Below are 27,289 nucleotides of genomic sequence, written 5' to 3'. Positions count from 1 at the left end.
AAAAAAAAAAAAAAAAAAGGGAGGGGGATGTTCCTTCTTATCCAGGTATCAGTAGCTCTCAACCTGGGGAAAATAGAAATTACAAACTGTTCACTTAGAAAGGAACACTTACTTGACCATTTCAGCTCTCTGAAGAATTGTTTATGAATCTAAAATTACAATTCAGTAGAAATATTATTGTGTTCCCTGGAAGTATTTTTCCCTTGTGAATTAAGACCTACAAATCCATTGAGTCCAATGTGGAGGGATGAGAAGTAACAATTTTTTTTTAATATAAGTGATGTGGTATAATAATAAAAGGGGCCACATTCAGCTTTATCCTTTTGTTCCTAATCCTGTGCATTCTTAAGACAGGAGACACAGCAACATCCATTAGCCAGCTCTATCCATTGTTTCCTAACCTGTTCACTATGACTGTGAGGGAAACACACCACATATTGCCAAGTGATGTAAGGCAAATACTGCATCCGGCAGGATAGCACTCCAACCTCTCAGGGTGTTGTCACCCAGATGGTTCCATAACTGCCCATCCAGGAGGCCATTCCAGAGTTTTATCAAACCAGATATTTCTAGGTAATAGGGGCATTTTAAGACCAGTAAATTCTATGAGCATTAACCAACTGTCTCACTTCCTCCTCTGTGAAGTGAGTTTCTTGGTTGAAGGTAATATAATATGTGATACCATGGTGACGAGTAAGGCTGTCTGTAGGTCCACGAATGATTGTGTGAGCAGAAATACTGTAAGCAAGAAAGAGAAATCCACATACATACTAAATATATTATTGAGACTCACTTAATGTCCTCTCGATGATTAAAAGGATCCAATATACTCAGACAGCCACCAGGTAGGCATTTGGTTTCCCTGAGGAATATTGTTACCTTGTGGCTTATTACCGTCCTCTGCTGTTGATATCTCAGCTGTGGTGGTAGCCACATCAGCCTTGGTGAGGAAGCATGCCCATTGTTAAGCCCATAGATAAGTTCCATCAATACTGTCAATGTGACAGTAAATGAACCTATTAAGCAAGCTCCAGAAAGCCTAGTGAAAGACTCTGACTAATTCCCACAGAAGGAATAACCTTGTCCACCTGATTATTGACAGCATCATCTGCAGTGGATACCATCTGGAGTGCACTTAACACAAGACACATCTATCTATCAACACACATCTCCCCCAAAACCTCATCACCAATTTTCCAATATTAATCTTTCTAAGTTTCTTTCCAGTTGATCATCCTTTTAGCCACTGCTCAAGGATCTCTGTAGATCTACACCAACAACTATGTCCCATTCCACAAAAAGTGGATAGCCTATCTGAAATTCCACAAAAAGTGGATGTACTCTCTGAAATTCTTCCCTCTAGGAGAATTCTCTATCAATGTCTTCCATGGATACTCCAAGTAGAACCGTAATACAGTGGCATATGTATAAACCCTTCTCTAAACCAGACCATCTATTGACAACATGGTGTTTGGATCCTTCTATAAATCAGTTCATTTTTCTACTTCAGTGATCACAGGAAACTCTCCATGAGGCCATAGTTGTTTTCTGAGGGGTAAGTAGGAGCATATAGCATGGGATTCTGAACTGTCTACCTCATTTGATTTACTTATAACTTCCAGATCAGCTAGGGCATTCTTGTATATACCATTTCCGCTACAATGGAATAATATTGTATTATTATTGCCTCTCAGAGCTAACCTCTGGCTACTCAGCTTTATGAATAGCAGATCTGATGACACATGGTTTATTATGGGCATTTTTAGTAACGTAGTCATTTGGTGAATCACTAGTAGGTGTTCGGCTTCTACTATGGCCCAAGAGAGGAGTAGGAGAGCACTTGTTGGTATAAAAGAGCAAGGCCTTGCTGCAACACCCAAAGCATCTGTGGTGTTATTCTCCAACGGAGTGTGTCAGAGGCTCCATGCAACCCCTCTCTCTTCTACAGATATTTCCAATACTATTGGGTCTGCTGAGTCATGCGGCCCAAGTAGAAGGAAAGCAGGTATGGCTAAAGTGCCTTTGTTTCATTAAAAACTGACAGCTTTAAGATTTCCTCAACAAAAGGGTCAAAGCAGCATACCCAAATGTGGTATATGTTGCCTTCAGAATCTAAGAAGTCCATTCAGAACTGTCTCTTTTTTATGATGGGTTAGATTCAAAGTACAACAAATATTTTCTTGCTTTAGAAGGAAAATCTGAACATTCTCTGCTGTATCAAGCCAAGGTCCAGTTAGAACACAAAACAACACTGTAATTTGAACAGGGAAATTTTAATATAAAGAATTCTCATCCAATAATAATAAGTTACTACTAAGAGAACTATATAAAGAGAATAGCAACAACAGATGTAGAGAGTAGCCACTACCTCTAATGTGGAAGCAGATCACCTAAGGAAGAAACAAATTTGGATGAATGTCCTACTTGAGGCTGAGATTCAGATCTTGTGGAAGAGTGTGCAGACGTGGCAGGGGAGTTGGCTATGGTGCTGCAAGCCTAGTTTGGCAAACAGGAAAACTGCCTACCAAGTCACAAGCAAGATTCATTCGCAAGCCACCCATTGGGGTGTTGACAATACTCACTGCATATTCCAGCCACCTACAGAGGTGCTGGCAAAACTCTCTGAAGGGTAAGTACCACTGGGTGTTCTGCTCACTGCTCCCCACCACACACTATAGGAACAGCATGAAAAAGCACATGGGAACCAGACAAATAAGTCCCTCACTTCGTCATCTCTCCAGCTCCCTCTACTGAAAATACTTAACATGGTGCCAGCTGACAAAGGAGAAATATTCAGAGTCTAGGTGCAGTATCATGAGTAGAGCTAAAAAGGCTTTGGAGCGGCAGGTTTAGAGCTGAGAGGCAATAAAGAGAACTGGCAGAGCTAACCTCTGGCTACTCAGCTCCTCCATGCAACCATCTATCCATATTTGGACTTCCTATGTTTCCACCTAACAAGATAAATTATCCTTCATACAAATGAAGACTTTCTTAATCTTTCTCCCAAATGAGGAGACTCATGTCCCAACAGTTACTGTATTTATCTTTGGTTACATTACCTACGTCTCAAATTGAGTCATAGTCTGACTGAATTCTGTCACAAAAGAATAAATTGTAAAATTAACCTACAACAATTGACATATTTTTTAAAAAACCAGTAATTAGAAAAGTAATGAGGAGAAATGATTAGCCTATACAAATAAACACATACAAATAACAAGCAAAAAGAAAATATACAATGCTACTCAAATCCATATTTGTACAACTGGTCACAGGCTCTAGTCAATATCTATGACTCTCTTCTTCCACTGCCCATTCCAATATTTTCCTTACCCTTAGCAGGTCAGGATTCTTTACCTGGTAGGGGACCAAAATCATCATTCCTGAAGAATTTTAGTCCTCAATCATACTGCCTTATTTGGTTGATGTAGTTCTCCAATATCCTTGGCTATTGGGTAAAGAAATACCAAAAGGCCCTCATAGTTCTCCTTGACCCCATTGTATAGCAGCAACCTGATTTCTCTTTAGAAATTAGGATAAATCATTCCAGGCAGTGTGGCAGGCTCCTAAACTTTCACAGCATTTATCTCCATCCTGTGACATGCAGATATCTCACTAAGACATATGAGATACTTGCTACTTTGGGCTTACTAGGCCCAAGTGGCAAATATCATCAATGTAATGGACCAGCATGATATTCCTTGGGAAATTAAGACAATCAAGGTCCCTCCAAATTAGGAAGGAGAACAGAAAACTTGACAGAGTACTGGGGTAAGAGAGTGAAGATTTACTTCTGTCCCTGTCTTGTGAAGGCTAAATGTATGTAACATATTTTGTTAATGGGAACAGAATAAAAAAAAAAAACATGGAATAGGTCAATAAGTATACATCAAGAAGTAGGGATGTATAGACTTGCTCCAATGGAGAAGCCCTGTCCATAACCAAAGCTGCAATTAGCATCGTGATCTGATTCACTTCATGATAATCCACAGCTTTCTTTTAAGATCTGAATTGGATTTGCACCAGCCTGAAGGGTAATTAAATGGCAATGTGGTAGGAATCATGACCATTCCAGTATTTGGTGGCATCAATTCCCTCAGGGATGCAGTATTGCTTTTGATTTATTTTTTGAGGGGGAGGGGTGGGGAGAATTAGAGGATAGTTTCAGGAACTTTCATTTGGCCCTTTCTATTATAATAATCTTCACTGCATGGATGGGGATATGTTTAGAGGAATCCTGCCAGTTGCTAAGTATATGCATTTCTACTTACACTCCAGGCTTGGGGAAATGAGCACAGGATTGGTCTATGGTTGCAATGTACCCATTACTGATTTAGGGCAAAAAATCAATTTCCTGGCCATCATAGACCTTCCTTCTCTAACCAGCGGACCATATTTTGAATCTCTGGGGATCAGAGTAATTTCAGAGCCAGTGTCTAAGAACCCCTTAGGAGGTCTGGAAATTTGTTTCTCCGTAGGGCACTGGCCTCTGGTACATGGCATAGGCCCCACTAAAGAAGGCTTGGAGAAACATTCATAGTAAAACTCTCCCTCCATAAAGAGGCTGTAGGTCTGTGTTAATTAAACAAGGAGACTATTAGACTGAGGCAGCTTTAATTCTGGGGATACCTACAGAAGCACACCAAAATCAAAGCCTGTAAATGCCTCAAGGTCACAAAATCAAAATGCTGAGGACAGCCAAACACAGTCAACTAGGCTTTTGGCTATGGCCAATCGATACTTTCCTTCCTTTGCTTCTGCCTTTTATTCTATAAAAGTCTTTTCCCAAGATCCTGTTGGTGCAGTACTCCTAACCCATCTGGTCTGATACTGCTAGATTTGAATCAATTTTTGCTCAAATAAACTCTTAAAATTTTAGATTTCCAGTCAAGACATCAAAATAGTTAAATACTGTGCTTGCCTCCTCTCATGACACATTAAAATTACAATCAAACTACAGAACCACTATCATTTAGAGTTGCCTGAAGTCTAGCTGAACAAAAGTCCCATAACTAAGGATATATAGAAGAAGCCAAGTGGAGACTGATAGGAGGGGTGGAGAGCTGAATGGGCTGACCCCACATCCATGTGTGGCAGTTGAGAATCGGGAGGGATACCTCAGCTGCAGAGGTCCCCCCAGAGGAGCAAGGGGTCTCAGCTCCACACCAGGCTCTGCAGCCCAGGATTCCAGTGCCAGGAAAAGAAGTCTCCACAACTTCTGCTGTGAAAATCAGCAGAGAATGGGGCTAAGTAAACAAAGGCTTGCTGGAGTCCCAGGTGTTTCTCTTAAAGGGCCCACACACAGACTTTCTTGCTGATGGACTCACTTTGAGCTCCAGCGCTGGGTCAGCAGCTTGAAAGGCACCAGGGATTTATGTGAAGGAACTAAATTGTCTGGCTTCAGGGCGAGAGCTAGAGGTGCGGCTTTCTCCCAGACAGAAGTGCTGGCAGAATTCATCATTTCTTTATTGGGTCCTCTCCCTTCCTGGCATGCAGATGCAGGTGGTGACCATATCTGAGTCTCCGTCAACTTGGTTAACACTGGTCACCCTGCCCTGGTGATTTCCTGAGACCTTGCCCCACCCAACTTGCAGGCCCACCCAAGCCCCGTCCAGTGGGCAGGTCATTTCTATACAAATGACCTGTCTTGGCTCGTGCTGTGAACTGTCCTAAAATCTCTCAAAGGTTAAAAATTCCAAATAAGCAGCATCCAGCCTCAACGTACCCCGTACCTCTTGCTGAGAAGCCCCAAGCCCAGCACTAGAAGCAGCCAGCCTCAGTTCGTGGTTTAACCTCTTGCGGCACCTCCAAGCCCAGCACAGGTGGAAGACATCTGCAGATTGCTTGGCGATTCTTGCCAGGTGGTCCTGGGAAGGGCAAAGACTGTGGCTGAAATTGGCTGCTGCAGGGCCACAACCAGCAGTTGGAGCCAGAGTACTACCTGGGGGTGCATCTAAGAACTACATGCACAAAGGGCAGACTGGGCAGACATCAGAGCCCTGATAAGGTGAATCCTGCTTTGTAGGGTAAACGCCCCACTGGCCAGTCCTCATAGGCAATCAGCCCAAGGGTCAATCCCTTCCATTGATATACAAACAGCAACCAAGGCTCAATTACAACAGGAGGGCACACACAACCCATACAAGGAACACACCTGGAGCACCAGCTCAGAATGCACCACTGGGCCCCACAGGACACTTACTACATAAGGCCGCTCTACTAAAACCTGGAGACATAGCAGCTCTACCCAATACATAGAAACAAACACAGGGAGGCAGCCAAAATGGAGAGACAAAGAAACATGTTCCAAATGAAAGAAAATAACAAATTTCCAGGAAAGAACTAAACAAAATGGAAACAAGTAATCTACCTGATGCAGAGTTCAAAACAGTTGTTAAGTTTTTATATGGAAGTTCAATAACCTTAGGGGAAGAGTAGATGAACTCAGTGAGAACTTTACCAAAGAGATAAAAAAACATAAAAATGGCAATAGAAAACATGAAAAATAACCAGTCATAAATAAAGAATACAATAACTGAAATGAAGAATATATTACAGAGAATCAACAATAGATTAGATGAAGCAGAGAACCGAATCAGTGATTTAGAAGAGAAGGTAGCAGAAAATAGCCAATTAGAACAGCAACTAAAAAAAACAATTCAAAAATATCAGGATAATTTAAAGAGTCTCTGGGATAACATTGAGTGTACCAATATTCACATCATAGGGGTACCAAATGGAGAAGAGAGAGAGCAAGGAATTGAAAACCGATTTGAAAAAATAATGACGGAAAACGTCCTTAACCTGGTGGAAGAAATGGACATACAAGTCCAGGAAGTGCAAAGAATCCCAAACAAGATGAACCCAAACAGGCCACACCAAGACACACTATAATTAAAACCCAAAAGTTAAAAACAAAGAGAAAATCTTAAAAGCAGCAAGAGAAAAACAGTTACCTATATGGGAGCTCCCTTAAGACTGTCAGCTGATTTCTCCACAGAAACTTTGCAGGCCAAAGGGATTGGCAGGAAATATTCAAAGTGATGAAACGCAAAGACATACAACCAAGATTACTCTACTCAGAAAATCCATCATTTAGAATTGAAGGACAGATATAAGAGCTTCCTAGACAAGAAAAAGCTAAAGGAGTTCATTACCACCAATCCAGCAATTCAAGAAATGTTAAAGGGACTTCTTTAGGAAGAAGGAAAAAGAAAAAAAAGATTAAAAATATGAATAATAAAATGGCAATAACTACATATCTAGCAACAATTACTTTAAATGTAAGTGGATATGCTCCAATCAAAAGACATAGGTTGGCTGAATGGATAAGAAAACAAGACCCTCACATATGCTTCCAACAAGAGACTCACTTCAGATTGAAAGACACATACAGACTGAAAGTAAGGGATAAAAAAAGATATTTCATGAAAATGGAAACAAACAAAAAAGCTGGGGTATCAATACTTACACCAGACAAAACAGACTTTAAAACAAGAGACAAGGACCCAGTAATCCCACTTTTGGGTATTAACCCAAACAAACCCAAAATGCTACTTTAAAGGGACATGTGCATCTATATGTTCATTGCAGTATTATTTATAATAGTCAAGATATGGAGGCAATCTGGGTGTCCATTGATGGATGAATGGATAAAGAAGAGGTGTTAAACATATACAATGGAATGTTATTGAGTCATATTTTTATTTATAAAAATAAATAAATAAAATCTTGCATCTGTAACAACATGGATGAACCTAGAGGGTTTTGTGCTGACTGGAGTAAATCAGACAGAGAAAAATAAATGCCATGTGATTTCACTTATATGTAGAATCCAATGAACAAAATAAATAAATAAACAAAAGAGAAACACTCATAGGTACAGAGAACTGATGGTTGCCAGATGAAAGGAGGTTTAGGTGATGGGTGAAAAAGGTGAAGAGATTAAGAAGTACAAATTGGTAATTATAAAATAGTCATGGGGATGTAAAGTACAGCATAGGAAATACAGTCAACAATATTGTAATAACTAGGTACAGTGTCAGATGGGTACTAGATTTGTCAGAGTAATCATTTTGTAAGTTATACAAATGTCTAATCACTATGTTGTACATCTGAATATAACATTGTACGCCAACTGTAATTGAAAACTAAAAAAAAATTTTTTTAGAGAAAAAAAAATTGTATATGCCTGTTTATCTTGTAACACAAGTGAAATGTTTTAAGTTTGAGAGTTTTGTAACAGACCATGATTTTTCACTACAGCATCTTGAGTAAATTTTTTCTGCCCTCTGGAGCTAGGATTTCTCTGCTCACATATATGAAGTAGAACCACAGTAGGCTGTTGCACTGAATTAAATGGTGGCCCCAAAAAGATATGTTCATGTCCTAATATCTAGACTCTGAGAATATGACCTTATTTAGACAAAGGATATTTCCAGATGTGATGAAAGATCTTGAAATGAGATCATCCCGGTGAGCCCTACATCCAATAACAAATGTCCTCTTAAGAGACAGAAGAAGACACAGACACACAATTAGGAGGAAGCAACGTGACCAACAGAGGTGGAGATGGAGTGATGCAGCCAAAGAGGCCAGGAAACACCTGAAGTCACCAGAAGCCTGAAGCAGGATTCGGGATCCTCCCATAAGCGTCCAGAAGGAGTGAATCTTTGCCGACACCTTGATTTTAGACTTCTGGTCTCTAGAACTAGAGAATAAATCCATGTTGTTTTAAGCCACCCAATTTGTGGTAGTTTGTTAAGCAGCCCTAGGACACTAATGTAGCTGTCCATTTCATTCCTGTGGATCTGATTATCAGTTAACCATAGTTACAAATCCCCAAAGGGTCAAACCACTGTGCCCCTAAGGCTTCTTCTTAAAACTCTGTCAACTTTTTCTCTGATGGTTAAGCTTCACCCCCTGACTCTAGCATTGGGGATCATATTACTCCCATTAAATCAGGTTAGTAATTTCCACTGCAGCACATCCACTGTTACCTCCAGCCTACAGGGAACAGCCACCACACAGCTTTTCAAGGATGCTGGTAATCCACTCACAGTTGCATTTCATAATGCCTTGGTGAAAACCATCTTGTGGAGTATAGACACCTCCAAGAGGTACCCAAGAAAGGTGCAGATAACAGATCCACTCCAACAATCCATCTTCCTGAGTAATGTTGTCAAGACAAGTTCTGGCATTTCAAGCTCCTTGAAATAAGCCACTTTTGAGTCCGGCTTTCAGTTAATATAGCTAGCAATTCTCAGGACCTCAAGCCAACCACACTAAACCCTGAATTCTAGGCAAGATCATTGATCTAACTTGACATAATCTCTTGTTTTATCCTTTTTAGTCTACTACACTTAGGATAAACTCTTATCCATGCTCCCAATTCTTGATAAAAATTGACATGCTCCTACAACTCTTTCAGTATAGGGACTAACATACTAGACCACATCCATTCTTCGTCACCAATATCCTTACCTTAGCACGAGATCTAACCTGAGTGCACATTTAATTGACAACACAACTCCATGAACCTTACAATCAGGCTCCAGACTTAATCCTCAGTTACATCTGTCATGTATATACAGGCGGTAAGTAATTTCTTTCGAGTCGTCATAAAAGCTTTCTGAATTTCTGTCTGGGCCCTGTGTTGCACATTCAGGGCATTCAATTTATATCTTCCATTATGAACCCTCTCTAGTGTAAGAAATAAAATCCTATGCCACAACCTTTGTCCTCAAGTTATTTGATCTCTCTATGCTTATCTTCCATCTACAGCCCTTTCTATGCCACCACTTAAGATATTTTAAGTAATCATGATGCTATGACATGCTGCAAATTATCAGTGTCCCATGGCCCGCTGGCAAAGAGGTTATTATGTATTTGATCCTCAAATACATAAGCAGCTCAAGTCTAGGATTCCATTTTAAAGTACAATTTCTGGGGCCCTTCCGGTACCAATTACCATCTGGGTCAGGGTCCAGTAGGAACCTGGTGACACACTCAAACTGGTTAATTCAAGAAGATTTAGTAAAAGAACTGTTTACAATGGAGAGGTCACTGTTGAAGAAAATCAAAATGAAAAAGTGAATCACCTTAAAAACCGAGCTACAAAAGAAAACCATTATCACTTATAAGCTGAAGAAGAGAGGGAATGAGTCTCAGAATTCAAAGAGTGCTGTAAGTATGAGGGATGCCCACACACCAAGAGATGTAGTCTTAGGCTGGTAAATGCAGTCACTGACAACAGACCAAAAATCAGATGGGAGAAGCCAGGGGAATAAATACCCCAACCTCTGCCTTTCTTTCAGACCTCAAATTTCCTGCTGATGTTTCCTAATGACCAAATGCAACGAAGGGACACTACGAACTCACTGATGCAGTGGATAAAGATCAGCCTCCAAGGGCACAAAGCAGAGAGAGGGGAAGGGTAGAAGATAGATCGGAAGACGCAAATGAAGAATATCCAGCAAAAGCCATGTCGTTTTATCTTTTAATATATGCTTTTATTTGGTTTGCTAATATTTGCTGAGGGCTTTTGCATCTATATTCATGGTGAAAATGGCCTATCATTTTCTTTCTTGTACTATCCTTGTCAACTTTTGATACCAAGGGTATGCTGGCCTCATAAGTTGGGGAATATGCACTCCTTTTCTATTCCTTAGAAGAATATCTATAGAATTAGAATTATTCGTTCCTTCAACGCTCAAAAGTGACATTGGGCAAAGCATCTTATAATATCCTGCCTTACTTGAAGAGGGTGGAGAATTGCAAGCAATTACCCAGTGTTCCTGGAAAGAGAAGGGAAAACAGCATTTTCTACCTCTTAAATAAATTTTTCATTTAGAAGGTTATATGTGTTGAGAACCTTGAAGGGTTTGAGTTACTGCCCTGATTGCAAGCTAACAAGTTAATCTGCAATAATTTCAGACACGAGACTCCTGGATCAGAGATGAAGCACAATTTATTGTTCACAGAAATAGCAGCAGCCAGAATATCAGCATATCACCCTAATTCCCTCAGGGTGACATAAAGTCCAGGTGACACATACACACACAGTGAGTTACAGTACAAGATAGGAATCTTCGGCTTAGAGACTCTGAATCTTTTATAGTGGACTGTAAACACTATCTCTATCTTCCAAGACTGCTTGCTATATAAACATCCTTAAAAATGAGTCTCAAAAGTCTAGTGCATCTGATCAAAAGATCTGCAGAAACATGAGAAGCCTACAGAAAATTCTCAACTGATTTTTTTAAACCTACTTTTGTACCTAACAGATTAATTTTTCATTTTTATTGTGAATTATAATTTATCAAGATAACTTCTGTTACTCTATTTTTCTTCCCAAATTCATCCTTGATATTATTGCCACCAATTTTTTGTTGTCTGTTTCATATGACTGATACAGTTTTATTTTTAAACTTTTTATGTCATTTTATTTGGGGTATGTATCTGGTAGACAGCATATAGCTTACTCTTCTGACATGAGAATCATTATCCTTAACAAGAGAATTTTAACCTATTTAAATTTATGCACTGCAATATTCTGAATCTTGTTTTTCTCTTATATGTACTTCCTTGCTGTTAGCCTTAAATACACACATATATATATAATTACGTTGCATGTGTGTGAATTATAGATCTTCTTGAATTATAAATCTACTTGAATTACAGATCTTCACTTTCTATTCTTTCTCTCTAGCTGGGTATCTTCTATTTAGCTATCTAGATCCACTCTTCCCCTTATCTACTCTGATCTTTGTCCTGAATTATCAACAGACTTCTATTTCTTCTTTTTTTTCACGACTAGGGGGCAGGGGTTTCTGCCAACAGGAAACACAAGCAGGAGACTGGAGGAAGGAAGTGTGAGATCAGAGTATTTATTTCTCTAGTTCATGAGATCACCTAGGACTGGCTGTTCCCTTGAAAGCTGGTTATCGACCTCTCAGTTATCTTCTTTATACTCTCTTTCTAGGTTTTCAGAACTCTCCCTCACCAGGTTCATTCAAGACTAGGGGTAGAGACACCTTATCTGGGTTCTTGCACTATTCCTGTAGTTTCCCTACACACTGCCCACACTTTATAATAGGTTCCTTCGTAGACAAACTCTCCTTGAATTTTGAGTGTGCCATCTACTTTTCTGTTAAGACTGACTCATGCACCCGTGTTCATCATTGAAGGTCTCTGACAAGCGAGTGGTCAAGGTTTATTATAGAAAAGGATTGTCATAGTTTACTTGATCAAGTTTATTCTTCTTACAGAATTTCCTTCATTGCCTCACTAGAAGTTTTTCTCCCATGAGATAAAAGATAGTTCCACTGTTTACATTCCAGCATGGAATGTATCTTTTGCTTGTTTGTATATAAACAGTTTCAGTTCTTTTGAGATTTTGAAAAGGATGGAAGGTGAAAGTAGAAAATAAAAAGTGAAAATTCAGATCCCTATATTAAAACATAGTGTCTTTTATTCTACCTGTAAAGATTTTCAAGAAAGGTAATTCTGTTTCCTCCCACCCATACACTGACTTTTCTTCTATAACTACATTTTATCTAAAAAAAATTTCTTGGGTTGAAAGCTAAGCTTAGCTTGTGTTTATCTGTTCATTTTAACTATAATGCACCTAAAATTAAAAAAAATTAATGTGAAAATATGTAAAATGTTCTCTTTAAAATATTAATTTTAGTAACAAAATTATATTTCAATTTAACATTAATTGTATAACAATAAAGCATGTATATAGGAATGTTTTCTCTTCACACAACTTCTAACACTATGAAAAACAATTAAAATCAATAAAAAGATAAAATTCTATTTCCATATTGTGTGACCTCTGTATTACTCTATTAGCAGTGGACAAAAATGCCGATCATCAAACAAATACTCCCAGGTCCTCTAAGGAAAAGGACTCTGGGATTCTATTATCTTAGGTGTTGTTTCTGTGTGATATTTCTTTCTGATCTCATCTATTTCATCATCATCAAGCATAAATGAAGCCAGCAGTGGGATTTGAGAAAAATAGTTCTTAGCCAGGATATGTTTGTGTTTGATCTTGTGAATAAACAAGGGTTCATATCCCTGAAAAGAAAAAAAAAAAGTCAAATTCTATTAAATGTCACAGATATATTTTGCCAAGTAAAAACACTTTCATACCTCAGTACCTTTGCTTATCAGCTCTTTCTGCCCAGAATGCATTGTTTCCCACTTTGTCTATCATCTTTCGGGGCTCAGCTCCTGTGACACTTCACCTACAAGCCTTTCCAATTCTCCTCTGACTCCTGAGTCCAAACGATCCCTCCTTCCCCTGTACTTGCACATACTTTTACGTATTTTAATTGTAATATTTAGTTCATTCTGCCTTGAATTTCACTATCTTCTTGAGAGTCTCCTCCATGGTAAAGGAAATCTGAAGGCTCAAAATGGGTCTATTTCATAAATGTGTCTCTCGGCACCATAATGTAAATATTTAATATTTTTGAATGAATGCACTTGTGTAAAGTTGGTTCTCTCTTTGAGCCTGTTTCAACGCTGATCCAAATACCAACTTGATTTTTTTTTTCTAAAATTGGTCCTTCCTTCGAGTTCAAAATAAAGATTATGCTGGTATTCTGACAATGTCAACTTCTCTTTAGTCACCCTTTTTTTTAAAAAAAATTGCCTTATTATTAGTACCAAGTATACAGTACACTGGTTAGACATTTATATAGTTTATAAAATGATCTCCCTAATTTCTCCTTCTCTCCTCTGACTCTCCACCTAGCCATCGCATTAATGCTAACTGCATTCCCTACACTGTGCTCCCCATCTCCGTGACCATCTATCAACTACTAATTTGTACTTCTTTAACTCTTCACCCCATTCTCCCAGCCCCACAACCCTCCCTTCCCTCTGGCCGTCATTTGGTCACCCTTTTAACTGCCTCAGATCACCTTATGAGCCGCTGCACTGTTTGTCTTATAGCTTCTAAGAGAAAACAACATTATCATATCAAGTCTTTCTGCCTCTCTATTTTTGCTTGTTTGTAATAAATTATTAGGCTTATCTGTCCACAGCTATAACAGCACTGTGACCTTTCTGTCATGTGGCAATACCATATTGCTATAAGACAGTCTGTTTTCTAATGAGAGTGGCAGACGACTAGCTACCAACCCAATGTGCATTCTTTCTTCCATTTACATTTAGAGGTCTGATTTTGTGTTTTGTGATATGCGCAGCTTTTCTAGTCTTTATGCTAGCTGGGGGTGTCCATGTAACAAGTTTCTGGCCATTATACAAACACATATGTAGTGGACATTACTGGACAGCATTTAGAGGAAAGCACTTCAGGAGTGGAAAGAGTCGCCTGTCAAGCACCTTTAGGCTTTTGACATACCTGGGAGGTGGACACAGTGCAGACAATGAAGGAGCTATCTTAAGAGTCCTCAAGCGTGAGACAAAAGCTAAAAGTTAAATATGGCTAAGGGGAAAATTAGAGGGCTTGGGTTTGTGAGACCACTGGAGAGACACCAAACTAGTCCCACAAAGCCAACCTCTGCACTTCTTGTTCTATAAGAAAACTAATCCCATATTTGATTAAGTCATTATAAACCGCTTAGTCTATTATTGGCAGCTGAACTCGAATGGAACAACTCAAACAATAAAGAATTGTTTTTCTCTAAGCCCTTAGCACAGTATCTAGCACATTCCAAAGTAAATTCTGGTTGAATTAATAAATGCCACCTATTCTCTTTATTAATATTAACTGACTCTTCTTTTCAACCAAATCATAAATACTACCTATAGTTCTAAAATTTATTTTCTGAGAGTAAGACTTTCCGTCACTAAAGATCCCTCTATAGTGTCAAATCAAAGGTAAAGAAAGCCCTGGAGAAGAAGAGCCAAAAGGTAAGATATTCTTGCAGAAAGTGGTAGGTAGGACTATCCTGGGCTTATTTTAGAGTTTCCTCTGCACAGACAAATTTACCAGGCCAAAAGACTCACCTTTTGCATTAAACTAACTTTGTTCCATCACTTCTTAGCCCATATTTACTCAAGAAAAATTAACAATTTCTGTTATGCAATATTCAATTGTACATGTACATGACTTTATAGGTTTTCAAAGTACCTCTACAGAGCCAAAATGTAATCCTTAGAGATGAGATAAGTATGTTATGGTATGTATAATTAAAGGAATGATAAGCGACTCTTAAAGAATAATATAATATAAAAAGACAGCCAACACCTATTACCCACTTTTTATAGATGAAAAAACCAGAGCACCGAGACACTAACAAACCTGCCCAGCTTCTCCCAGCTCATAAGTGATAGAGCCAGAATTCAAAGTCAGGGCTGCTCCTATCCTCCATACTGATTTCATGTTTTTAGCTAACCTTTATAAAAATTTACGAAGCAAAGAGGGCAGGCCTTACTGTCATTCAGATTGTTGGTGACAGGAATGAGAAACCACTGGGTCAGGCCTCTCGACTGTAAGTTCACTATTGTTCCTATTCTGGCCAATGTGCACGCACACTATGAGAAACTGATCTGCCTCATTTACAGTTCAGAAAACGGAAGTTTTTTTCCATGCTTTTCTGATAACTTGTGTCGTGATTGCAGGCAGTCAACCTTATTTTAACTTTTGAGTATTTTTTTACTTACTGAAAAAACAAATATCTGTTTATTAAGGAAAGTCTGGAAATGCTTTAACTTCCTGTAAGACGTAAACTATTCTTTAGGCTGAATATTAATACTTAAGAGATTACACCAGGCTGAATATTAATACCTTTAAAGATTACACCAACCCAAAACCATAGAGAAGGCAATGTTGTTTTGAGTTTGTCTGTTTGAGAACCTTGGCTCTATTTACAGAAATTCAATAAGCTCAGCATTCTGAATGTGAATAGAACATTTAATTAGGTATTGCAGTAATTTGATTAAATACACAAAGGGAGTTGTAGGGATTAATTGAAGAAGCAGTGGAATATCAGCTTTGGGAATGAACTTCAATTCCACTATGGGTGCTAGATGAAATGATATTGCTAGTATTAGCTATGCCTCCAGTGATTAAATATTTATGAAGCAGCTTAGTTTGCTAAGTACAATATTTAACACAGTTTCAATTTCTTGCTGCTGTTTCTTTCAATACCTAAAGTGAAATTTTTCTTAGCTTGGCTTCTATTGGAAGATTTTTCAAAAAAGCTAAAAATTTAACCAGTTTCTCCACTTTACACCTTTTCTCTCCCCAATAAAAGCACAGGCAGGGAATAGCACTATTCAAAATGACTGTTACATTTGAATTCGTTTATTTTCTCTTAGCTTATGTCTTACATGGAATTAAATACAGCAATGTAATCAGCAGAAAGCAGAGAATCAGTATCAGCAGTAGGGAGACTGGGCTACTAATGTAAATTAAGCTCTCTGGGAATTCATCAGGGACCACTCACTTCTGTTCATCAGAATGTTTTACAGATCACATCTTGCAGGTTACTGAAATTAAAAAGTATTTAATTTTTACAGTGCTTTCCCCTTTCTAGTTAGTTGGAAGTAAATGAAAAATGAAGCCTCAAAACTATATCCCATCAGTACGATTGCCACTTAGAGCACGAAATTATGAACAAAATTTACTTGAGAATTCAGTGTGCTTTTAAACAGACTCATGATAATTAATCAAAGGACAGATTTTAGATTCCATAAAACCGATATGTTAGTAATATTTATTTATTCATTCAACAAATATTTATTAAACTCCTAGTCTGTGACAGGTACCATTAGAGATATTAGAGATAAAGATACAAATAAGCTAAACAATATCCCTGCCCTGTGGAACTTACTGTAGAACCTATTATGCTTGAATTTGCTATTATCAGGGGAGAGTAGTATTGTGTTAAGTACTTGTACAGACTTCCGGATCTCTTATCCTTGCCTTTTATGTGCCTTCGCTTCCTTCTAATTTTAACCTCTGCCACAGATACCATCCATGTATTTTATTACTGTTATCCATGAGTTATCTCTTTCTCAATTCAATGAGAATATTTAAATTATGCATGAGATGTATTAAAAGGCAATCAAGTTATTCTAATAATTCCAATGATTAATTTCCCCCCCAAAATTCAACTTTCTTACCTCTTCAATACTTGTTAGCCTGAGATGAGCAGCGCCTTCATCTTTGGTAAGAAGAATGCAGTTCCAAGGGGACCACTCCAAGGCCTTATCCCACCTCACCATGACGAGGTCATTGAGGTCCTTCCACGCACTGAGCACCGACTGGGATGACCAGATGTTCTCCGTCAGGTACTGAATATCTTGCAGCTGCATGTCAAAACAAGTTTAAAAAATAATGTTTTCTTCTAAACATAGAAGTTCTTTATACACTACTTAAGGAAATAATTAAATTATACTGAGTATATTTTTAAAAAAGAAACACTACTCATGAGGTTTTCAGGGGCATATAGCTCCTCATTTTTCACCAAATCTCTGTTCATTCAGTCCAAACTATGTTATCAGTCTCACAGTCATGACTATATCTTTGATCCTGAGTAAACTCTATATGTTTCTTCTAGTTTGCTGATTTTACTTTACATTTATATGGTATTAAGTAACTTTTAAAATGTATTGGTAACCATCATCTTATCCTCAGGGTTACCGTATGTCATTTTATTCCCATTTTATAAATGAAGAAATTGAGATTTAATTTTAAAAAAGCAATTCACTTAGTGTTATTAAAAATACTTTTTTGTCGTAAAAATAAAGAGGGAAGAGGAAATAAAATAACTGTTTAAACACTTTTTATTTAAGCTATATTAGCTAAAACTCTTGAAACAACTTTTAAAGTTGTCTGTATATAACCTTTCAAGAGGTCTGTATATAAACTCAACAACAACAAAAAAAACAATCCAATTAAAAAATGGGCAGAACACCTGAATAGATATTTCTCCAAAGAGGAAATACAGATGGCCAAAAGACATATGAAAATATGCTCAAGGTCACTAGTCATTAGAGAAATGCAAATTAAAACCACAATGAGATATCACCTCACATCTGTCAGACTGGCTATCAACAATAAATCATAGAACAAGTGTTGGTGAGGATGTGGAGAAAAGGGAACCCTCATACATTGTTGATGGGATTGCAAATTAGTACAGCCACTATGGAAAACAGTCTGGAGGTTCCTCAAAAAATTAAAAATGGATATACCTTTTGACCCAGCAATTGCACTTCTGGGTATTTATCCAAAGAAAACCAAAACAATAATTTGTAAAGATAGATGCACCCCTATGTTCATTGCAGCACAATTTATAATAACCAAGATATAGAAGCAATCTAAATGCCTATCAAAAGATGATTGGATAAGAAGTTATGGTTCATATATACAACAGAATATTACTCAGTCATTAAAAAAAATGAAATCCTTCCATTCGCAATGACACAGATGGACCTAGAGGTTATTATGCTGAGTGAAATAAGTCAGACAGAGAAAAATAAATACCGTATGATTTCACTTATATGCAGAACTAAGGAATAAAAAGAAAACTGACTCACAAATACAGAAGACAATCTGGTGATGGCCAGAGGAGAGGGGAGTTTGGGGGGTTGGGAGAATGGGGTGAAGGGTTAAAGAAGTACAAATTAGTAGTTGGTAGATGGTCATGGGGATGGGGAACACAGCATAGGGAATGCAGTCAGCATTAATGTAATGGCTAGGTGGAGAGCCAGAGGAGAGAAAGAGCAATCAGGGGGATCATTTTATAAACTATATAAATGTCTAACTAATGTACTATATACTTGAAACTAAAAAAAAAAAAAAAAAAAAGGTCTGTATGTATAAACTTAGAATTGCCAGAAGGGTAAGTTTTACAAAGTATAAGAATGCAGGTGCAGCGGGGGATTCATTATTTTAAAAGGTCTGAGTGGGAAAACAGAAATCTTTTCTGTAAAATCAGTGGACAAATTTCATCAATGATTGGCTATCCTTATTGATCATACCTGCATCAGGAAAGCAATTTTCGAATCGTCTTCATAATTAGCTTCTGAATAGTAGAGCCGTCGAAGTAAAGATTTGTACTTCAAAAATGATTCTCGTTGTCGAGTCTCATTGTCAAGGCTAATGCAGTTACGACACCGGACTATGCGGTGTGAGGTAGACGATATAGCAAACTCTGTAGAAGGCAAGTAGAGCTGGCAACTGTAGCAAAAGTAAATCTTCTTATAAAACTTCAGTGGATCTTGAGGGACCTAAATAGTTTTTAAAAATTATATGTATATAAAATATATACAGATAAAAATATACATATTTATATTATATATATATACATATATATATATATATATACACATATACACGCATGTGTGTGCACACACACACACACCTATATATAACTGAGAGAGAAAAGTACAAACGCCCAGCTAAATACTAACTAACGTAAGTACCTAGGGCTAACTTATCTTAGAATGAGATAAAAAGTTGGTTAATTTTTAAAGTCATATTTTTCCTTTAACTTCCTATTCCATATAAAATTTAAATTTCAAGCAGTATTCACTTACCCTGCCAAAATATTAAAAATCTATATTATTCATCAACACTTAGATATAGTGATATCATTTAGAAAATTAATTGACTGGAAAAAAAATTAGTAAGTAAAGACTTTGAGCTGCAAAACAGTAAGAAAACTCTCCAAGTACTTTGGCACTTATATTTAAGAAGAATTTAGGCTTTTAGTGCTAATTATTCTCATAGGCAATAGCTAGATTAACATATAAATAAAAGCCCACTAAACTAAGCGTTCTTCTCATTCATTCATCTAAACAATAGGTTTGGATTATGGTGTTTGATCAATGAGCAATTTTCAAAATTTGAAACTCGGTATCATATGGTAGTTCTATTTTTAATTTTTGAGGGATCTCCATGCTATTTACCATAATGGCCGTATTAATTTACATGTCCACCAACAGTGCATAAGACTTCCCTTTTCTCCACATCCTTGCCAACCACTTATCTTTTTGTTAATAGCCAAATATTTGTGAAGTGTTATCGTAGTTTTGATTTTCATTTCCCTGATGATTAGTGATGTTGAGCACTTTTTCAGGTACATGTTGGCCATTTGTCTATTCTTTGGGAAAATGTCTATTCATATCCTTTGCCCATTTTTAAACAGGGTTAAAATTATTTTGCTATTGAGTTGTAAGAGTTCCTTATAATGTTTTTGGGATATTAACTCACCAGATAGATGGTTTTAAAATATTTTTCTCTCATTTTGTAGGTGGTCTTTCATTTTATGGATTCTTTTGTTTTGCAGAAGCTTTGAGTTTGATGCAATCCTATTTGTCTGTTTTTGCTTTTGTTGCCTTTGCTTTTGATGTCATAACTAAAAAGTCATTTTCAAGACCAATATCAAAAAGCTTTTTTCTCTTCTAGCAGTTTTACAGTTTCAGGTCCTGCATTTAAGTTGTTAATTCATTTTGAGTTGGTTTTTGTATGTGGTGTGAGATAAGGGTCCAATTTCATTTTTTTGCATTTAGTTATTCAGTTTTCCTAGCTCCATTTATTGAGGAGATTATCATTCCCCTATTACACGTTTTGACTCCTTTGTCAAATATTAGTTGACCATATGTGTGTGAGTTTATTTCTGGGCCCTCTACTCTGTTCCATTAATCTATGTGTCTCTTTTTATGCTCAAACCATACTGTTTTGATTACTATAGCTGTGTAACATAGTTTTAAATCAGGACATATGATGCCTCCGGCTTTGTTCTTTCTTGAGATTGCTTTGGCTACTAAGGATCTTTAGTGGTTCCATACATATTTTAGGATTTTTTTTCTATTTCTGTGAAAAATGCCTTTGCGCTTCTGATAGGGATTACATTGAATCTGTAGGTCAGTTTGGGTAGTATGGACATTTTAACAATATTAATTCATCCAAAAAAATTTCTTAAATACAAAGCAAATACCAAAAGCATGATCTATTTTCAAAATGCAAAAATTCAACTTCATCGAAATCAAAAACTTCTGATCTTTTAATGATATTATTAAGAGAATGAAAAGACAACCCACAAACTGAGAGGAAATATTTACAAATTATATATCCTACAAAGGGCTTGTAAGTGAAATATATAAAGAATTCTCAGAATTAAATGAGAAAATAAATAATCCAAATAACTAAAAAAAGGCAGGGGTGGTAGCAAAAGATATGTACAGACAGTTCATTGAAAGGATATATGTATGGCAAAAAAAAGTGCATAAAGGGATGCTTATTAGTCATTGGGAAGATGGAAATTAAAATATAATGGGATACTGCTAAACATCTATTAGAATTCCAAAATTAAAATAAAACCTGACAATACCAAATGCTGACAAGGATGTGGAGCAACTGGAACTCTCAGACATTGCAGATAAGAATGCAATATGCTACAGCCGGTTTGGGGAAAAAGTTTGGCAGCATCTTATAAAGGTCAATATGCATTTACCAGATGACTCAAAAATCCTACTTCATAGGTATTTAACTGAAAACAATCGATTTACACAAAAACTGATTATCTAATGTTTGTGGTGACTTTTTTCACAAAAACCCAAAACTCTAAACAATTCAATGTTCTAAAACTGTGAATGGATAAACAAACTCTGATACTTCCAGACAATAAAAATACAAGCTACTGATACACTCAGAAACATGACAAATCTCAAATGCAATATGATAAATGAAGAAAGACAATCTCAAAAGACTACATATAGTATGAGTCCATTTATATGGCATTCTGGGTTAGGAAAAACTATACAAAGAAAATGAAAATTAGTGTTTATCAAAGATTAGGGGGCCAAAGGAAAGGATGACTACAAAGTAGCAGCATGAGGGAATTTGGAGATATAATAAGACTTTTTTATCTTGATTGCGCTGTTAGTTACATGACTCTCTGTATTTGTCAAAACTCACCAAAAAGAGTGAATTTTGCCAATGGTAAATTTAAAAGGTGAATAAAATGGTATAACGTTATGTGAACGTGTAGAATATAAAATTTGATTATATTACTGCAAACATATAAAAACTGAATAAATCTATAGAGGATTAGAAGGTAGCCTGAACAAATGAAAAATTGATTTGAATAAGAAATAATATAATAGGCAACTTCTCTTTTGGACTTTTGTTATAGTTTAATATTCTCTTGCAATACAATTAAGTTTTAAAAATTCATTAAAAAAGAAAGACTATAAAAATTAAACGATTTTTATTTTTCTAAAAGTTTTGACCAAATATTGAAATTTTTGTTTGTCACAAAAGCAACAGATGTTTAATCAGCTTCTTAAATACATTATAACTGAAAGTAATCACTAGAATAAAATACTATTTAAAATTCTTTAGTAAACCACCCCTCCAAACTTTTATACTAAAAGTATTTAAAATAGTTTTTCACAGTAAGGCGGCGATAAGGCACTTATCTTGGCTTTAGAGAGCAAAATCCTCACTGAAGCCTAAACATGTTGGAATTGGAGGAGGTAATTTAATTACAATACAAGTTATGTTTGACGCTCTCTCAAGATATCTACATAGATCTGTTCAGTGATAATTATAATTATGTGATAAGTATTCTAAGGGAACACAAGCAAGGTGCATGTAGAATCTCAGAGATGCAGAGGTGAACTCTCTCTGAGGCCTCATGAAGGAGGGCACATGTGAATCAAGTCAGAAAATGAACAGAAGTTGGCTCAGTGAAGTAGGGAACAGCATTCCAGGTGGAAGCAACAGTGCGTGCAAAAGCATGAAGGTCTGAGATCATGATGCATTCAACATAGTGCAATATTCAACTGGAAATTCGATTCAGAGATTAGGAAAGAACTCAAGGTTGGAAGTATAGATGCAGAAGTTAAATAAATTTATCAACATAAAAAATAATCATTCAAAAGAAATTTCATCAATTGAGGTCCTTCACATGGACCCCAAGTAAAGTGTTCAAGCAAAATTTGAATATATTTCCATTTACTATAGCACGTCTTTGAATTTTGAGAAAAGAAATACAGGAAAAAAAATAAGAGTACCTTAAGGTGTCTCACAGCTTCTGGATTAAACAGAGGTGTTTTGATGTAATGAAAAAAGAGTGTTGCAATTCTTTTTCTGAGTCCTTCAAGGTTATAATGTTTGACTCCTCTCATCATAAGGTCAACCTCTCTGTCAATCAATTCTAAAATTTCCTGAGTCAGTTTACATTCATGTTCCTATAAAAACAAAAATATTCAGTATAGAGTTTAAAAAAATCACTTAGTTTTTGAAATGATCACACAAAGAAAATGAAACTAGATTCCAGAAGAAATCATCACTGACAGTATAAATTGGCACAACTGATTTGGAAAAAAAGTTGACATTATCTAGTAGAATTTAAGATATGCATAATACACAACCCAGTGATTCTACTCTTAAGTGCTTTAAAGAAATGTGCATGTGGAGTCATTGTTCACAGTTGCCCTAAATTAGAAACGACCCAATAACCATAAATTGACTACATAAATAAGTGATGACTTAGTCATATACTAGAATAGTATTTAATATAAGAAAATGAATGAACTACAGCTCTATACAATAACAAGTTTAAATCTTACAAATTAATGTTGAGCAAAAGAAGGCACAAAATAATACATATAGTATCATTCTATTTAAATACAACTCCCAAATAAGCAACACCAACCATATTATTTAGAGATGTATACAGAAGTAGTAAAACTAAAGAAAAAAATCAAAGAAATGACCACCATGAAAGTCAATATGGTAGTTACTCTTGGGAATGACAGGCTGAATTGCCATTATGAGGAGAAACCAAGACAATGGCAATGCCGGCAATATCCTGCTTTGGAGCCAGAGGGTGGTCACATGATTGCTGGCTGTATATCTGCTAAAGTGTACATATATATTTTATACGTAGTGACTGCATGTCTCTATAACTCAATAATTTTAATAAAGTTATAGAAATGAGTATGGTTGAACAAGAAAGCCCCAGGTAAGAGGTAATTGATTAGGTAGAAGGATTTATAAGTAGTAAAATAGAAGTTGGCCCAACTGCCCAAGAGAGGACCAAAAGAAACATAGTTTGAATGAACGAGTCAGTAGGTAAAGTCAGGAACTATAAAATATTGCTCTTCTGTACTTCCTAATACATAGTTGGAATAGCTAATACATTAGTCCGCATCAGTGGTCCTTGACCCTGAAGGCACATTAGAAAGACCCAGGGGAGATTTTGAAAGATTTTAACATTGCCCTCACACTTGAAGATCTAATTTGACTGGTCTGAAATGAGGCCTAAATATTATTTCTATTCATTTATTCCCATATTCTGTGTGTGTGTATCTGTCTCCATCTCTGTCTCTCTCTCTCTCTCAAACTCTCCAGATGATGATTCTAATGCGTACTCAGGTTTATGATTCACTGGTCTATATTAATAATTGTCATGAAAATAATACCTAGTATTAACTGAGGGCTCCCTATTTGTAAGCACTGACATGTATAGATTATATTTTGTATTTTATATATACACACATATATATACATACATATATTTTTATCATCAAAGCAACTAATTTCACAAACTAATTGAAACTGATTTTCAGAAACATTAAATACCTTATCTAAGGTTGCACAGCCATAAATGAACAGAGCCAGAATGTGAGTCATGCTTGAAGGCCTTAACTCTCCAACAAAATATTTTTAAGTAAATGTACATGTGGATATATTAAACATTTTGTTTAAGAGATACACAGTTTATCTTTTATGAGCCATTCTTTGGCTTTTTTAATGAACCAGATAATGGTCCTAATTATGTCAGTAAGAGGATTTCTACTGTATTCCCTACCTGCACTCGGTTCTTTTTTCTAATTGGTCTTTTTATTTCCCTTTATGGCTCTCATGCTTATTTCCTACAATGGATCTACTGCTTCCCCATCTCTTCCTAACTATCTTTATTTTCCGAAGCTAGTCGCTATACAAATATCTTTGAACAACGGCACTCAATGCCTCTGCTCTCAAGATGGGCTGAAACGTGAGACCTATGGAGACTTATATCCCATCAAGAACCATTTACTTAACTGCTTAATGTGTCTTAAGAACTTTCTGTGTCTTCCTCTTGCTTCTTCTCAACAGGATAGGAGTTCTTCACAATTAGGAAGCAAAGAATGTACATGAGGTGTTAAGAGTAATACTGGTGTAATTCTTAGGTTATAATCACATGGCTTACCTAGATGGATCTAAATATGGCTCACATTTTTTTCAATTGTTATTTATAGTGAACCACTGATTATCATTTGGATATCTACATGTATATGCTCTGGCATTTTGGCTCATACTGATGACCAAAATAGACTAGCCATGTAGTTATCCAATCTATTGCCCATATACAAACTTTAAAATAGTTAAGACATGATAATTCAGAAACAACTTATTTCTTTATGCCATAAACAGAAGGTAGAATCTTGCAAGTGTCTTGTAAATTTAGTGAACTCAAAAGCATTTTTCAGAAGCCAACTATTTTAGCTGAATTGCCCATTTATCTGTTGACAATAATACATGCCCAATATTGCCTTCAGTTAGAGCTATGAAACAGAAGAGCGATACCAATGTTACTAATGATACTTGGGTTTTCTCTTTAATTAGGAATATAGAAAACATACCCATTATAGTGAATGCTGTGAGGTGCTGCCCAGATTACCACCACTTCAAAACTGAAGCAGTTCAGTCTCCCAGCTGCTGAGAGGGTTGGCAACTGGCAACTCCCAGCTGAGCCTCTCTCCGGATTGTCCTCAGCTGAAGCAAGCCATATTGGCTGAAAATAGCTGCCACAGACTTAAAAGAACTGTCTCATTCAAGGTCATACTTTCTTCCCAGGAACATCCTGAATCAAAGGGCTAATCAATGCGGGTATATAAAGGCTCATGACCCTGAGTGAAGGCATATGGAAACAAAATTAATAAATAAATGGAGTCCTGACCCAGGTCCAGTTCACAATGTGTCCACTGGGTTCACAGACCCACTAAATGTTCATTTCCCTGGTCCTTGAATATGTCATTGGAATGGAATACTTGGTAGTTGGCTCAGGTCCCAACTTGATCTAATGTGATGGGGAAGACTAAGTAGAAGCCCCTGAAACTGCTCTACCTGAAAACCAAGGTGGGGGTGGAGAGAATAGGCTCCACTTACTAACTGGGGAATTTTTGCTTCCTGTCCCTGTGACTCTGTGTTCTGAATCCTAATTCCTGAAGGGAAAGTGCTTCTAGCAATGGACACAGCAAGAGTCCTATTAAACTCTGAACTACAACTAATGCCTGGGTTCCTCAGGCCAAATGACCTGGGGCCAGGAAAGTGCTTGTAGAGGTAACTGACCTTGATATTTGAAAGGCAGTAGGGCTCTTATTACCCAATGGGGACAAGGTAGTGTATGTCTGGCACCCAGGTAATGGGCATTTCCTGGCATACTCCTTGTCCACTTTTGACAGTAAGTCGAAGTCTAGTAGCCTCAGCCTGAGAAGAGCATGGTGACCTGTGGTCCAGACCTCTCAAGGTGTGGGTCTATCCAACAGATAGGCCACCTAGATCAGTCAAGGTGCTAGCTGAGGAAATCTAAAATGGGAGTACTGTGTGGCCTTAAAGACAATGACAATAGGCACTGCATTTATTTCGGCAACCTTGCTCTTATAATTTTCCCCAGGAAAAGGGGGCCTATCTGAATCCAGAGAAGCTTCTCCCAAAACTTATACCATGAAGCCACTGGGTCCAAACAGCAGCACATGTAGTGTGTGCTGTGTCCAGACCTGAAGTACTCATTCCTCCACTCCTGATACACTGCTGGCTGACACTCTCGCCTGAGTTCCTTTCTGAGAACTGACTTCTGAAAGAGAGATGCCTCACCCAAAGTCACATCTTCCCGAGGGCAACCCACATCTAGTAAATGGTCAGTCAATGTGGGAGTAAAAACTCGCAGCCTCTTGCCTCAAACCGGGACAACTCAAAAGCCTTCCCAGTTTCAGAGTTCCCTATGAGATTGGCTGAAATCATTGTTGAGACTTGAACAGAGTTTAGTTTCTCCACCTGACCATCCTTTATTTCCTCACAAGAGTTAGCCCTGAGAGCACTCTCCAATAAACTTCCTGCACACAAATCCCCATATCTCAGAGTTTGTTCCTTGGGAACTTGACCTGTGACACTGGCTTCATTTTCATTAAGAGCAAAACTAAAACACAGAAAATCAATAATTAATGAGAAAAAAAGATAAAAATACTTACACTGATGCTGCTTTAAAATTGCTGAAAATAAAATTTTCATTGAAGTGTCAAAATGTAT

The 27,289-nt window shown here is 37.0% G+C and overlaps 1 protein-coding gene across 4 annotated transcripts in view; it reads right to left on the bottom strand.

Annotated features, from left to right (window-relative positions):
- The window catches only part of IQUB (IQ motif and ubiquitin domain containing), a 109,993-nt gene that overhangs the window by 46,959 nt on the left and 35,745 nt on the right, over positions 1–27,289 (bottom strand). For 2 of the 4 annotated variants that reach the window (XM_039861059.1, XM_039861060.1), the window contains exons 10-13: positions 23,008–23,184; positions 18,967–19,215; positions 17,107–17,292; positions 12,447–13,083 (exon numbers count right to left, since the gene is read on the bottom strand). In XM_039861059.1, coding sequence (XP_039716993.1) covers positions 12,901–13,083; positions 17,107–17,292; positions 18,967–19,215; positions 23,008–23,184 — 795 coding nt within the window. In that variant the 3' untranslated portion in view covers positions 12,447–12,900. Of the gene's footprint in view, positions 1–10,951; positions 13,084–17,106; positions 17,293–18,966; positions 19,216–23,007; positions 23,185–27,289 lie in introns of those variants that run through there. The other 2 variants (XM_039861058.1, XM_039861061.1) reach the window with 2 other exon arrangements.

The sequence above is a fragment of the Pteropus medius genome, unplaced genomic scaffold, assembly GCF_902729225.1.
Source record: "Pteropus medius unplaced genomic scaffold, Ma_sr-lr_union100, whole genome shotgun sequence".
Classification (NCBI taxonomy): domain Eukaryota; kingdom Metazoa; phylum Chordata; class Mammalia; order Chiroptera; family Pteropodidae; genus Pteropus; species Pteropus medius.
Note: the sequence above shows the minus strand (reverse complement) of the source record. Positions and strands in the feature narration are given on the sequence as shown.